Here is a 16,034-nt window from a genome sequence, read left to right as displayed (position 1 = left end):
AGCCCCCCGCTTGCCGCAACTAGAGAAAGCCTGCGCGCCGCAATGAAGACACAATGCAGCCAAAAATAAATAAATTTTTAGAAAAAGAAAAAATTCCTAAAAAAAAACCAAAAACAATTGATTCCTCTGATAAATGGGAGCTACAAGAAGATGTTAGAATTATGAGCGTATGATGCTAAACTTGTTGGAAAAAGTTTAGTAACAGCACATGATCCTTACAGTTGACTGTAATTCAGAATAAGGTACTTTTTAAAAAAATACAAATACGTACAGATAAAAACACATGGTAAAATGTTAACTGTTGGTCATTGTGCTATTCTTTCTACTTTTCTTTATGCTTCAAAATGTTCATATAAAAAGTCTGAGAAAAATAACGCTGTTCATATCAGTATTTATGGTTCACAATATTTCTCTTCAAGGAAAGAAAAAAGGAACATTTAGTTTGTGGAGGCACAAAAAAGCAAAAAAAAACTTAAGTGGAGGAGACTTTCTTGAAAAAGGCAGGGAAAAAAATACATTTTTCAGAGACAGGAGCAAAAACAGAAAAGATAAAGAACTAGATAGATATAACATATCCATCTTGTAAATACTGACAGCAGATATATTCCAAATACAAATCTAATAAGCCCTAGCTCATCATTACTTCTGGTTCTTCTTACACTTGTACTGTTAAAATGCAATATTTTTTTTTTTTAAATGCAATATTTTTGAAAACTGATGGTGCATCGTTTTATTAAGGAGAAAAAGGCCATCTTCTTTGCTCCATAAACACAAAATGTTGTCATTTTTAGATTTGTAAAAACCAATTAAAATGTTCAACCTAGGGCTTTCCCTGGTGGCACAGTGGTTGAGAGTCCGCCTGCCGATGCAGGGGACACGGGTTCGTGCCCTGGTCTGGGAAGATCCCACATGCCGCGGAGCGGCTGGGCCCGTGAGCCATGGCCGCTGAGCCTGCGCGTCCAGAGCCTGTGCTCCGCAACGGGAGAGGCCACAACAGTGAGAGGCCCACGTACCGCAAAAAAAAAAAAAAAAAAGATGTTCAACCTAATGACGGTTTTCATTTCTACATCATTTATTTCCTCCAATTACCTTTGTATCCACCTCTGACTTCAGCATTTGTTCACTAACAAACTGCATCAAATAAATTTTGCTGCAGAAACATCATAAAAGAAAGAATACAGTTGCACATCCTTTTAGCAACACAGAATAGGTCCAGGTTCTTGTAAAATGTTACATGATAAAATCCTTCCATCTGAATAAGAACAACCTATTTCCTTTGGGATCTAACAAATATGTTCACCAATTCCTGAGTTTGTGAAAATTCATGTAGAATATCATCTCCAGACTCATTCTTTAAGAGTTCACTTACATGATCAATTTCACCATATCCATACAGCGGTGTATCTACATTCACCTTCTGATATGTCTCATAATTATGAACATGTTCCTCTGTCAGTTTTCTTCTCTTTGCCATTATGGACAGAAAAAAAATTTTTTTTCATTCTCAACTGTGGTTAATGAAAGGTACAAAGAGAAAAATAAAAACTACAAAAACAGTGACTCCAAACTTCTTTCACACTTCCTTGAAAGATAATGCAAAACTCTGCACAATGTATGAAGAAAAGAATGCTAAATATGATGATTTATTTCACCACCGCACCACCCTTCTAGGAAACCCCATCACTGTTCCACTTATAATTTTTAGTCTTTTTATTTTAGTCTAGTTGGGAATACATCAATTCTTGTTATTCACAGTAGCTATGTTCCATAAAGTCACCACAAATACCTATTTAGCAAATACCGAATGACTGCCCCTAGGGAAAATACAAGATTAGGTTGCTACAAGCCTCTAATCACAACATTTCATCAACTGATCAATTCATAACCTTGTGTTATGTGCGTTTCCATTTAAAGACATCTTAATTATATTGTTGATTCATTAACATTGAATTCAGAGCCAACAGCACTGTAAACTCATGCCTCAATGGATTTTTTTCTTTGACACATCATAGCCTTCTTGTGCTAAGGAACACTAGATAGCACCTCAGCAATATGCTTGGGGGCCATTTTAAACAGTGAAATCACCAACAAAAAGTATAAAAATGCAAAAAGTGTGGCATTAAATATATCACAAAAAGGACATATTATAACAGGAAGGCAAAGCAGTGCTTTGTTGAACCTCAGCTGGGAATCTACACATCAGGAGACTCATGTATTTTGCAGCCCTGCATGTGTGCATGTCCAGGAATGACCATGAAAAGCTCTGTGAGTACTGACTGACTATGACCCAGACTGATTTATCAATAATAACAGTACACATAAACACTTCTTCCTAGACAACCAATCACAAAATATACAAGATGGTCTATTAAGTCTTTTGCTAAACGGGTTTTAACCTGATAATAAGATATAATCACCAGTAACAACATGCTCTGAGAACCTTGTAAACAGTAAAAGAAAAAAAAAAATGTGTGTTTTGGGTATAAAAGTAATACTACAGACACACCATTAGTAACATATTCACAACTAGCATCTCTTAAAAGTTGCATCTTATTCGAAATTCTAAACAGCTATTTGAAGGAAAATATAAACATTATCATTACTCTGTATCCTCTTTCATCTACAGATCTCAAAACCTTGTTATTATGGGATAAATTGGGTTACCCCCAAATTGATATGCTGAAAGTCCTAATCCCCAGTACCCCAGAATGTGACCTTATTTGAAAAATGGCCATCAAGGATATAATTAGTTAAGATGAGGTCATATGGAGCAGGGTAGGCCCTTAATTTGACTTGTGTCCCAATAAAAGAGGAAACATCATCACAGACAAGCACACAAAGAGAATGCATGTGAACGACTGCTTGCAAACCACCAGAAGCTAGGAGAGAGGCCTGGAATGGATCCTTCCTTCATAATCTTTAGAACGAACCAATGCTGAGGACACCCTGATGTTGGGTTTCTAGCCTCCAGAACTGTGAAACAATACATTTCTGTTACTTAAGCCACCTAGTCTGTGGTACTTTGTTATGGCAGCCCTAGCAAACAAATACACTTAAATAAATATTTTTGGGTTCAAAACATTCCTGTCAAGTTACCCAAGTACTACCATCTTTGTTTTAAAGGTGATCCACAGAAATAACTTATTCTGAATAATTCAATCACAGATAAACTTGATTTTGAAATTTAGAAGTTTCTAGTTCGAATTACATTATTTCCATACCAAACAACTTTTTAAATGGCAAAAAAAATTTACACAAAATTGGCAAAAGACACATTTCTCTAAACAATCTTTAAAATACAAGCTCAGAGCTTCCCTGGTGGTGCAGTGGTTGAGAGTCCACCTGCCAATACAGTGGACACGGGTTCGTGCCCCGGTCCGGGAAGTTCCCACATGCCGCGGAGCGGCTGGGCCCGTGAGCCATGGCCGCTGAGCCTGCGCGTCCGGAGCCTGTGCTCCGCAACGGGAGAGGCCACAACAGTGAGAGGCCCGTGTACTGCAAAAAAAAAAAAAAAAAAAAAAAAAAAAAAAAAAAAATACAAGCTCAAAAAACAAAAAGCTTTTTAGAGAGCAAGAGCTAGTTGGCAATGCGTATTACAATTCTAAACATGCATGTCCTCTGACCCAGAAACTTTCCTTTTGGGAAACAACAATAACAACAACAGGAAATAACGTGACTTCCAGTAACAGGTAGGTAAATAAATTATGGAATATCCATGTAATAGAAATCGGTGCTTCTATTAAAATGAATGTCTATACAGTATAACATGAAAAGACAAAAATACGTTAAATGAAAAAGAGAACCACAGAACTTTATGTATGTGTGTACAGGATTACATATTTTAATACAGGTATAAAAGATATGAAAATATAAAGAAACAGTAGTCATCTTTAGGATGTAGGGAAAAAGTGGCTTCCACTTTTCAAATCATATATTTCTGTAACTTTTAAAAAGTTATAAAAATGTACTATTTTGGTAATCAGGGAAAAAAAGAATTTTTTTTTTTTTAAGATATAGTAAGTCCCCAAATTATAACTGACCCCAAACCCCACAGGAACAAATGTCCTTTGTTTCTCCAAATCAAAATACTAGGGAAATAACTAACCTGGTCTAATTAATTTTCTTCTCTAGGAAACAATGGCTATAGTCAAGTATTATTTATATTTCAAATGTGATACACAGTTAAGTTAAATGCTGCTCACAAATATCTATCTTAAGCTTTCTGGAACCAATAAAGCAAGAGAGCTAAACAAGCCAGGATAAGTGATACGTGAAGATAATTTCTGACACCCAAATGTAAAACTCCAATGAATTTTTCTACAGAAAATGTTACAAAGCTCAGTTAAATATAATTATTGATAGAGTATTACACTTAGGTATAATGTGTTTTAAAGATTGGTTTGAAAACCCATTTATGATACCTAGCAGTATTTCCATGAGCAAAGAAAAATTTAGAGTTTTTAAAAACGCAATTCTGGGCTTCCCTGGTGGCGCAGTGGTTGAGAATCTGCCTGCCAATGCATGGTACACGGGTTCGAGTCCTGGTCCGGGAAGATCCCATGTGCTGCGGAGCAACGAAGCCCGTGCACCACAACTACTGAGCCTGCGCTCTAGAGCCCATGAGCCACAACCACCGAAGCCCACGCGCCTAGAGCCCGTGCTCCGCAACAAGAGAAGCCACTGCAATGAGAAGCCCGCGCACCCAACGAAGAGTAGCCCCAGCTCGACGCAACTAAAGAAAGCCTGCGTGCAGCAACGAAGAACCAACGCAGCCAAAAATAAATAAATAAATAAATAAAATCTACATTTAATAAAAGAAAATCTTAACTCTTAATGTGGTATATGAGCTTAATGAAGTTCTACATGTATGTTTAATTAAAAAAGAAAAAACTTCAACAGTTTGAACAACTGTCAGTGTTTTACACAGAGAACAAAAATCTTTGTTGATATTTTATTCTCAAGTTATCAGGGTCTAAAAAAATATATAGTTATGAATAGCAACAAGCACAGTCATGTTAATAACAATTACAAAACTGGAGGTCAGAAGGAATATACTTTGTGAAAAGCTAATTTTAAGAAGCTCCATTTCAGGGACTTCCCTGGTGGCACAGTGGTTAAGCATCCACCTGCCCGTGCAGGTGACACAGGTTCCAGCCCTGGTCCGGGAAGATCCCACATGCTGTGGAGCAACTAAGCCCATGCGCCACAACTACTGAGCCTGCACTCTAGAGCCCGCATACCACAACTACTGAGCCCGTGTGCCACAACTACTGAAGCCTGCATGCCTAGAGCCCGTGCTCTGCAACAAGAGAAGCCACTGCAATGAGAAGCTCATATACAGCAACTAAGAGAAGCCCCCACTCAAGCAACTACAGAAAGTCTGCACGCAGCAACAAAGACCCAACGCAGCCACAAAAAAAAGCAGCTCCGTATCAATTACTTAGTAAATGTTTAATTCAGCCAGAATCCTCTGCCTACTATGCCTCACTAGTTGCTGTAAATATAGATTTTCCTCTTCCCTTCTCTCTGAATAACTCAAAACTCCAACTAGAGCAATGCAAAGTTCACTTATATCCATCTCTAGAAATTTAATGTTCACAAGATGCTATACTGTGAAATTAAAAAGGTACTGTGTAACTCCATTCTTGTATAAAAATATGTCACATACAGCCCCAATATATATGCAGAGAAAAGGCTGGAAAAATAAATACTAAATTGTCAACACTGATTATCTACAAGTGTTTTTTTCTTCTTTTATGGTTCTTTAATTGTTTAATTGAACAAGTGAATGTGTAGTTGACACATCTTACGATGCTGAATTTTTAAAAGATGAAGACATTAGTCACTTGGGATTAGTGAGTAACACCAATAAATAATTCAGAATGCTTTTTTTTTACTTTAAATAATCATATTGCTAATTTTGTGATAGAGATAACAAATAACCAAATGGCTACTTCACTCAAGGCAGCATGCTATTTCCCTATTCCTAAAGTAAAATTATTGTTTACTGACACTTTTTAAAGGATGTCTAATATGATCATATAATGATCATCATAAAATATATTCTAAAAAATTAAGAATTAAGTAAAACTAAAACATAAAATATTTAATGAAAATGCTTATTCTCTAAAATTATTACCAATAATTACCAATAAGAATTTGGAATGGTACAACTCATAGTCATGAAAACATTTTAATAAGTTCTTTGATAAAATCAAAACTTAACATACAGTAACTTACATGTCTTAGTTGACAGCCCATAATAATGTTCATATGGAGATGTAACTAGATTAAAAAATTCTTTATAACGGATATGTTTACAAGCTCATACCCCTTTTATGCATTCTTACCTACATACAGGTATACAGGTAACATAAACAAGACGATTATGTGCCTGGCACTGTGCTAAGCCCTTTGTTTGTTTAATCTCATTTAATCCTCATAAACATCATGAGACAGGTATACCATCATCCCTACTTCACAGATAAAGGCACTAAGATATAAACATTTCCCTACTGATTGAACTGTTGTCCTTTTGTTAATAATACTTAAACAACAAGGTTATGTTTTAATAATCTATTTTCAAAACATACTTAAAACTGTATAAATACTTAGGGCTTTACATTATTTTTTCTTCAGGAGAGTCCTTTCTTTATGGCTAGGAACTGCTGAAATTAACTGCTTTGAAGAGGAAAGGAGAAGTAAAATTGAAATATAAAGACTCCAACATAAATATACTATCAATCAAATAACTGCTTTACTTCAATTTCTTTTTAAGACTAGCAAGAATGAACCCTCAGAATATACTGCCAGAATTTTTGTTCTGTGTTTTCTTAGATACATTTTGGTATATTTGGCATTCATTCATCACAGAGACAATTAACTATATTCTTACTTTCTATATTCTTGATGCTGACATAGGAATGGTGGGGGGAGGGGATTATAGACACCAGAAGAGTCGGCACCTCCCAGGACTAGCTAATTCCTAAAGATAACAACTTGCCTATCAACTCCTGCCTTTCATATGCAAATTGACCAATCCAGAGTTCATTCCACCAACTATCTCCTTATCTAACTCTCACACACCAAACCCTTATCTCCCTTACCTTAAATCATCCCAGGGCCAGGTATCAGGAAACAAGAAACCAACCCTATAGACCAAAGCCTGGAGGAATTAATCAAACTAGCCAATCCTAATCTGTTTATTCTGCCTAGTTTGCCTTTCCCAGGAAAACCTCAATAAGGCTACAACCTTAAAATCTCCCCTGAGCTCTTGTTTTCTGCCTCCTGACTACCCTGATATCTTCCCCTGCAGCTCTGTGTGGCATGCAGTGACCTCCTCTCTCTGGAACCAGTGAGCATAATGAACTTCCAAGCCTCATTCTCTCTTCCCTTTATGGCCACAATGACTTTACCATACCATATCCAACATATCCAACATGTACATTCTTAGAACAGTTTACAAATTTAAAAATTTAAATTTAAAGGTCAGCTTATCACTTTGGGAGGGGCAGGTTTAAAAGTATGAATAAGCAGAATTTAAGTGTCTGTTCCTCAAAATATCAGTACACAAACTATACCTTCTGTTATAGACTGTATGTTTGTGTCACCCCCCCCCAAATTCATATGCTGAAATTCTAGCCCCCAATGTTATGGTATTAGGAGGTAGGGCTTTAGGAGGTAATTAGGTCATAAGGGTGAAGCCCTCATGATTAGTGCCCTTTCTTAGACAGCTCCCTCACCCTTCTACCATATAAGGACATAATGAAAAGATGGCCATCTAAGAACCAAGAAGCAAGTTCTCACTAGGTAACAAATCTGCTAGCACCTTGATCTTGGATTCCCCAGCCTCAAAAACCGAGAGAAAAAAAAAAAAAAAACCGAGAGAAATACAGGGTTGTTGTTTAAACCACCCAAACTATAGTAATTTTGTTGTAGCAGCCTGAATGGACCAAGAAATGTTCTAATTAGTACTCTTCAGTAAATAAACTTTTGAAAATAAACGATTAATCTAACTCCTATCGTTTATGTGCTTCTCACAAGAAAAAGGCATCTATGTTTTTTCTGTTATTACTATATCTTTAGTCTAACAGTAAAGGAATTGAATTTATTTTATATCTTGCTCTAACATTACCTCTAAACAAAACAAACATACATTTTTGGGAAATTTTGGTATAATTTTTGAATATGAGCTCCAACAAGGTAACTGAAGACTAAACATAAGTACTTTCATGGTTAGCACAACGTCTAGGACAAAGTAGACATCCTCTGTTGAATAAATGCCTGAATTTCAGTTGTAAATGAAAGGATACGTATTGTCTATCTCAAGGAACATACAGAAACAGCATATAGCCACTTCAGTGTAAGGCTTACCTAAAATTACATTCTCACACTAACATTAATGGCTTTTTTCTTTTTAGAAAACATTTATTGAGCACTTACCACATGCTAGGCATTGTTCTTTGCACTTCATGTGATATCTCACTTAATCCCTTACAACCACCCTTGGCATGATTATCCTAATTTTACAGAAGCGAATACTTAACACAGAGACTAAGCTATGTGCCCAAGATAACATAGTTAAGAAGTGAAAGAGCCAGGATTTGTATCCAAGCACTCTAATTCCAGAGCCTACCCTTTTATTTTAAAAAAAATAACAGATAATATGTCTACATTTTTTTTTAAATACATGTACGGAAAAATCTGAGTCTATCATCCATGTCTTCTACCAGTCTAGTTCTCACCCCTTATCTTACCTCTGCACCAAGAATAAATATATCCATTATTAGTTGGATATATTCTTCCAGGGTTTTTCTTAATATATCTATAAGCAAATACAAATGTATATTTGTCTTTTTTTAATCCAAAATACAGCTTTATACACAATGTTCTACACCTTGCTCTTTTTACTTAATCTTAGAGCTTTCTATATTAGTATGCAAAAAACTCCTTCATTCTCTTCATAACTATATAGCATTACACTGACTGAATTATTTGACCAGTTCCCAACAGACTGTCATAAGATTGTTTCTAATATTTGCTATTATAAACAATGTTGCAGCAACACTCATTTTGTATATGTACAAACATAGCTATCAAATCAAGGGCTATACTCTTGGACTTCTTGGAGAAAGGGTTTGTGCATTTGTAATTCTGATATATGCTGGCAAAATAACCCTCATAAGGGTTTATCAATTTACACTAACAACCTATGAACACTTATTTACTGACAGCCTCACTATAGAGATGGTACCCCAGTCATACACATAGTCGTCTGCATTTCTCTTAGTATGAATGAGGCTGAAGAGTATTCACTGTTTAAAAGTCATTTGTACTTCCTTTTCTGTGAAGTGCCTCTTCCTATCCTTTGCCCATTTTGCTACTGTCTTCTTCTTATCTCATCAATTTCTAGGAGTGCTTTATATCTCGGAGACTTGCATTTTGATTTCAATATAAATATTAAAATTCATAAATATTTCCTATTTGTCTTTTGACTTTTACAGTGACTTCTACATAGCAAAATTATTTTTACTTCCATGCAGTTTACTTCATCTTTTCACAATTCAGAAAGGATTTCCTGACTCCAAAATAATTTTTAAGAAATTAGTCCATGTTTTCTTTGAGCACATTTATCATTGTAACCTTTACATTTAAATATGTGATTCATTTAAAATTTATCCAATACATACATGGCGTGAGGTATTAATCCAACTTTTTTATTCCCTAGATGATGCTTCTACTTATACCAAGATCATTTATTGACTATCCCTCACTTGAATTTTTTTCTCCGTTGATTAGTTTATGTCTGGGCTTTCTATTCTATTTTATTTAATATGTCTATTTGTGGGGCAGTTTTAACTACCAAGGCTTTAAAAGTAAAATGTTACTATATATTTTTATATATATATATATATATATATATATATATATATATATATATATTTCGCTCTTGTTTTTCAGAGTTTTCCTGGCTACATTGGTTTACTTTTTCCATATGAACTAGAGAATCCATTTCTCAAGTTCCTGGGGGGGGGGAAGAAAAAACACTTGCTATTTTTATTAGGATCATATTAAACTGATATTAATTTTAGAGAAACTGACAGGTCTATGTAGGTTGAGTATTCCCATCCACAAATGTGGTTTCAATTTTTCAAGTTTTTTCTATCCCTCATACGTGCTTTCAAGTCTTCTTCATATTATGTCTCACACATTTCTTAGGTTATGACTAAGTCATTTTGTCTTTTTCTTGCTATTGTAAACGCTGCCTTTGCTTTGACTGTTGACATCTAATTGAATCTTGTTTCCACTACGTTTTGTTTTTTAATTGAGGTATAGTTGATTTACAGTATTATCTAAGTTTCAAGTGTACAACATAGTGATTCCCAATTTTTAAAGATTATACTCCATTTATAGTTATAAAATATTGGCTATATTCCCTGTGCTGCGCAATATATCTTTGTAGCTTATTTATTTTATACAGAGTAGTGCCTCTTAATTCCCTACCCCTATTTTGCCCCTCCTTCCTTCCCTCTCCTCACCTGTAACCACTAGTTTGTGCTCTGTATCTCTGAGTCTGTTTCTTTTTTGTTGTCTTCACTAGTTTGTTTTATTTTTTACATTCTAGAACTTATAGGTAAAGCACCTAAACTTTCCTCCAATTGTCTTCAGAAACTCCTAAGGGTCCTTAGGGTCTCTTTTAGCCTTACCCTATTCCTTCCTCACTTTCATTTCTCTTTCACAGAAGCAACATCATTCTCTCACAGGGCACATTTCCCAGGGGCTCTTGCCTACATGCCAGCACATATACAACTTATAGTTACAATTATTTCAGCTATTAGTGAAATCAAGAACTTCTATGTGACTGCATCTTGTGACTTCAAAACCTTTGTTTCCTTGGGGACTTCCCTGGTGGTGCAGTGGTTAAGAATCTGCCTGCCAATGCAGGGGACACAGGTTCGAGCCCTGGTCCAGGAAGATCCCACATGTCGCAGAGCAACAAAGCCCACGTGCCACAACTACTGAGCCAGTGCTCTAGAGCCCACGAGCCACAACTACTGAGCCTGCACTCTATAGAGCCCACACGCCACAACTACTGAAGCCTGCCCGCCTAGAGCCCGTGCTCCACAACAAGAGAAGCCACTGCAATGAGAAGCCCGCGCACCACAACGAAGAGCAGCCCCCGCTTGCTGCAACTAGAGAAAGCCCAGGTGCAGCAACGAAGATCCAACGCAGCAAATATAAATAAAATAAATACATTTTTAAAAAAATGATGAAAGGTTAAATAATCATTAAAATATCCCTAAACAGTATTTTAAAACCATGGGGAAATATTTACTAAAGTTTTATTCAATTATTACTGAAAAAAAAAGTTGAGAAAGAAAAACATATTCCCGGTCCATAATCGGAAACATATATGAGTATAGAAAAACTGTCAAATGATGGCAGTATTTATCTGTGCATGATGGCATTATGGTTGATTTTTATTTTCCCTATATTTCCTGATTCCCCTCCCAAGAATATGTAATAAGGGACTTCCCTGGTGGCGCAGTGGTTAAGAATCCACCTGCCAACACAGGGGACACGGGTTCAAGCCCTGGTCTGGGAAGATCTCACATGCCGTGGAGCAACTAAGCCCGTGTGCCACAAGTACTCAGCCTGTGCTCTAGAGCCCCCAAGCCACAACTACTGAAGCCCATGTGCCTAGAGCCCGTGCTCCACAGCAAGAGAAGCCACCACAACGAGAAGCCCGTGCACTGCAACGAAGAGTAGCCCCCCCACTCACCGCAGCTAGAGAAAGCCCGCATGCAGAAACGAAGACCCAACGCAGCCAAAACTAAAAATAAATAAATAAGTTTTTAAAAAAGAATATGTAATAAAACTATGAAAAACTAAAAATGTGTTATTTCAGAATAGTATGACACCCAGCAAAGGAATAAAATGAAACTAAACTTAGACATTAATAAAGAAATAAGGTATTTTAAAATGAAAAACACATTACTAAAGAATTATAGAATGTTTTCCTTATGGCCAAGAAAAGCTAAAATAAAATTCTGCCATACTAGAACTGAAGAAAAAAGAGTAATTCCAGGTAAATAAATAAAATATTATGGTTTAAAGAAAGCCACCAAAATTCAAGAAATTTCCCTTTTAACAAAATTAACTCCAGTAATACAACTGTACACAGCACAGATTTTTCTAGCATGTAAAGGAATCACAACAATTCATTAAGATATAAAAATAATTATTGCCTTTTAAGTTCCATCAGCATAGGGAAAAAAAAAACCCATAGAAGCTGAAATAACATAAACCATGAGCTTTTTAATACGGATCCTTTATTAATGTTTCCCACTTTTCTCCAACTTAACACAATCCTAGTCCAAAGAAACCCTATAACAATGGCTGAATACATTTTCTCTATTAGTTTTAATATGTATCCCAAGTACATGATATGCCTTACAGCCTAGGAAAACTTAACATCTATGAAGTGAGACTTGATTTATTTCTTCAAAGCGATTTTAAAAATAATGGGGGAGCTTCCCTGGTGGCGCAGTGGTTGAGAGTCCGCCTGCCGATGCAGGGGACACAGGTTCATGCCCCGGTCTGGGAAGATCCCACATGCCGCGGAGCGGCTAGGCCCGTGAGCCATGGCCGCTGAGCCTGCGCGTCCGGAGCCTGTGCTCCGCAATAGGAGAGGCCACAACAATGAGAGGCCCGCGTACCAGGGAAAAAAAATACATGGGGTTTGTGAGAAATGAGCTTTAACAACAGTGCTACACTCGTGACATATCGGGGACATGAAACCCAAAGAATACAGTCGGCCCTCCTTATCCGTGAGTTCCGCATCTCAGCATTCAACCAACACGTGGATGGAAAGTACAGCTGACCCTTGAACAAGATGGGTTTGAACTGCAAGGATCTACTTATACATCGGTTTACTTCAATAAATATAAAGCCTGTATTTTCATTTTACAGATCTTTGTGTAAGGGAAAAGTTTATGCTCAGAGATCACAAAATGTGGAATAATAAAGCTAGGGTTTGAGTTCTGATTCTATCCAAACTGTTTCAGCTTCTTGCCCTTGGGTGAGTCACTTTCAATCCCTTTGTTCTTAAGGTAGAGATAGCAGTATGGAGCCTTTCACTTGCATGGGGGATCAGCACCCCTAACACCCATGTTGTTCAAAGGTCAACTGTATTTGGGAAAAAAAAAAAATTCCAGATTTCCAAAAAGCAAAGCTTGAATTTCCCATGCCAGCAGCTATTTACATATCATTTACATTGTATTTATAGCTATTTACATTGTATTAGGTATTATAAGTAATCTAGAAATGATTTAAAATATATGTGTAGGTTATATGCAAATACTATGCCATTTTATATAAGGGACTTGAGCATCCATGGATTTTGGTATCTTCGAGGCTCCTGAAACCAATCCTCCACGGATTCTGAGAGACGACTGTACTTATACTAAGGTGATAGAACCTAGACCATCTTGGCTATCATCTGTAACAAGAATCCTTAGTAACTGCTCAAACTGTGAAACTTTCCATACTCCTGTTCTTTCAAGGAACATATGTGGCTCACTTCCAATCAGAAAAGAACACTAACATACCAAACACAAAGAGAAAATCATTGGTTCCAAATCATTTAAAGAAGCCTCTATTTGTTAGACTGTTCAGATTAGGCATCTACTACTATCATTGCTTCTCTGTGGGTTAATGGTTTTATAAAGCATTCACCAAACCAATGCATCCTACAGAGAGATACATGGCAGACTTGATACAACATAATTAACCCAAGTTCCAATGTTAGCCACCAAATCAGTTGTGCCTGGCAGTTACTATGGACCTTGGATAGTAGCACAGCACAGCATTAGACAACAAAGGGATAGAGAATATGATATATAACAGAGGAAAGAAGACTGTGTGTTACCACAGTAAGTTTTTGTTCCTTTGCTTAAATATTCTTCATACCACACAAGGTTATGATGAAATACCAAAGTGGTATCACAATGCAAGCATCTTGGTAAAATAATGATTCATTTCAATAGGCCATCAATAGAATGGCAAAAAAACAATCTGTGCATTAGTATTTGATCTGCCTCAAATAGAAGATACTATTGTAAATAATTCTAAACATAAGCACAATTTAGTGAATAAGGTAGGAGACTGGTAGACTTAAATTTTCAGATTCAATTTATAGCTGTTCACCAGTCACCTGCTGTTTTGACAAGTTACTTACCAACTTGTGCTGCCATTTCTCCGTAAATTTATCCCCTAAGATGAGGATAATTCTTGCAAATTGTGTCACAAGCATTTTGAAAGGAACCATGAGTTATTGTGTAATGCTCTTGAAATTCCTCAGATGTAGGGTCCTACACAAAGTAAAGTATTATTATACATCTCTCTAACAGTAGTCATCTGTTTGCATTATGATTTTTTTTCCCTACCCTCAACACTGTGATTCTTGGACACTAACCTTTCTCAAAGTAAAGCATCCAAAGCAAGCCTCCATTCCTGAACCAAGTAATTATTTTTTCAAGTCTTCATATCATCCACATCCTTCTCTTCCTTAAAAGGTATTATGAAAATTAGTAGTTATAAAACATAATGAGCTTCTTTGGTTCATTAAGGAATATATGGGATTATTTGAATTTTTTAATCCACTCTTATATGAACAATTTTATTTCCCATATTTATACATTTATTTTCCTATATTACTTTTTAAATTTCAACTATATTTTAAGGAGTTCATTTATAGATTTATGTTTTATGAAAAGAGAGAGCAGGTCAGAAAATGAAGAAGAAAGGCAAGCAAATTACTGCTATATGACCAAAATGTTTTTATTGGAATGATCAACAGTAGAAATTACCATTTTGGGCCACAAAAAACAGAATCAATGCTCATAATATTTTTATCTTCAGTAGAAGAGTTGAGCACAAGCTACAAAAAATTTTATCATACTATTCAAAACTTTATCTATTACTGGCTTTGCAATGAAGTCAGTCTTCAGTTCAAGAATAAAACATATATATTTGAATTTTTAGTTAGTGGTGATACAATATTACATCTGAAACTAGAATTCTCAACCTTATTACACGGTTCCTAAAATGGCTTCTCTTTGAATTTATGCACAGGGAAGGGACTGGGGAGGGATTAAAAAAACATGATGTCATCATTGTATACCTTTAGTCATAAAATAGTAATTTTTAAGAGTTTTTTAAACCCTCAGAATTACATTAAAATAATGATGTAAACTAGTTTCCTCCTTGAATAAATATTCCTCTACCTTCTAAATATGGCAGGGGCAAAACTTTGTGGGATAAAGATAAAACCACAGGGTTTAGAATGTTCTCTTAATATTTACTACTCTAGTGGTTAAGCTCTTTTAACTTCAGTTTCCTCATCTGAAAAAGGGGGACCATAACACCTGCCCTAGCTAACAAGCAAGACTGTTGTGAGGATTAAATAAGATACATAATCTATTCAAAAGAATTTTGTACACCATAAAACGCTATTAAAACAGTCATTTTTAACAAACTGTATCACATTATTTTCAAATTATGGACATAAAATAGTTTAGCGCTGTTTCTAACACAAAACAAATGGAAACAGGTGTGTAAAACATATATTTAGGTCCATGGACACCAAATTCTACCTATGGTGGATACACAGTGAGTAAACAATCTTATTAAGTACACTTTCTAAATGTTATCTTAAAATTTCCAGAAGCAAATTTGGAAGTACAAAAATAAAACTAACACTTTATTTAGGTGGACTGACCTAGCACTTTGAAGATTAAATATACTATTTACCTGTTAGCTACGAATTAAGGAAAAAACTGAGCGCCTCTAGATTTTAAAAGGTTTAAAAAAATTCCTATGAAGGAAAAATACATACATGAAAGTGAAATAGATGTTCACTTCTCTGGAAATAGTTCAGAAAGAGCTAGTAGTGAAAGCAAGGATTATACATATACAAGAGAACGGAGATGAACATGGATGTAATCTGCACTCTTGGTATAATAAAGGAAATG

General features: G+C 35.8%; 1 protein-coding gene across 10 annotated transcripts in view; it reads right to left on the bottom strand.

Moving 5' to 3' along the window:
- HERC4 (HECT and RLD domain containing E3 ubiquitin protein ligase 4) overlaps positions 1-16,034 on the bottom strand; it is a 234,185-nt gene that overhangs the window by 112,115 nt on the left and 106,036 nt on the right. The window contains exons 1-2 of one of the 10 annotated variants that reach the window (XM_073793539.1): positions 14,477-14,568; positions 14,240-14,372 (exon numbers count right to left, since the gene is read on the bottom strand). The exons of the other annotated variants lie outside the window; for them this stretch is intronic. Coding sequence (XP_073649640.1) covers positions 14,240-14,255 — 16 coding nt within the window. The 5' untranslated portion in view covers positions 14,256-14,372; positions 14,477-14,568. Of the gene's footprint in view, positions 1-14,239; positions 14,373-14,476; positions 14,569-16,034 lie in introns of those variants that run through there. 10 annotated transcript variants of the gene reach the window in all.

This window comes from Tursiops truncatus, chromosome 16 (genome assembly GCF_011762595.2).
Source record: "Tursiops truncatus isolate mTurTru1 chromosome 16, mTurTru1.mat.Y, whole genome shotgun sequence".
Classification (NCBI taxonomy): Eukaryota; Metazoa; Chordata; class Mammalia; order Artiodactyla; family Delphinidae; genus Tursiops; species Tursiops truncatus.
Note: the sequence above shows the minus strand (reverse complement) of the source record. Positions and strands in the feature narration are given on the sequence as shown.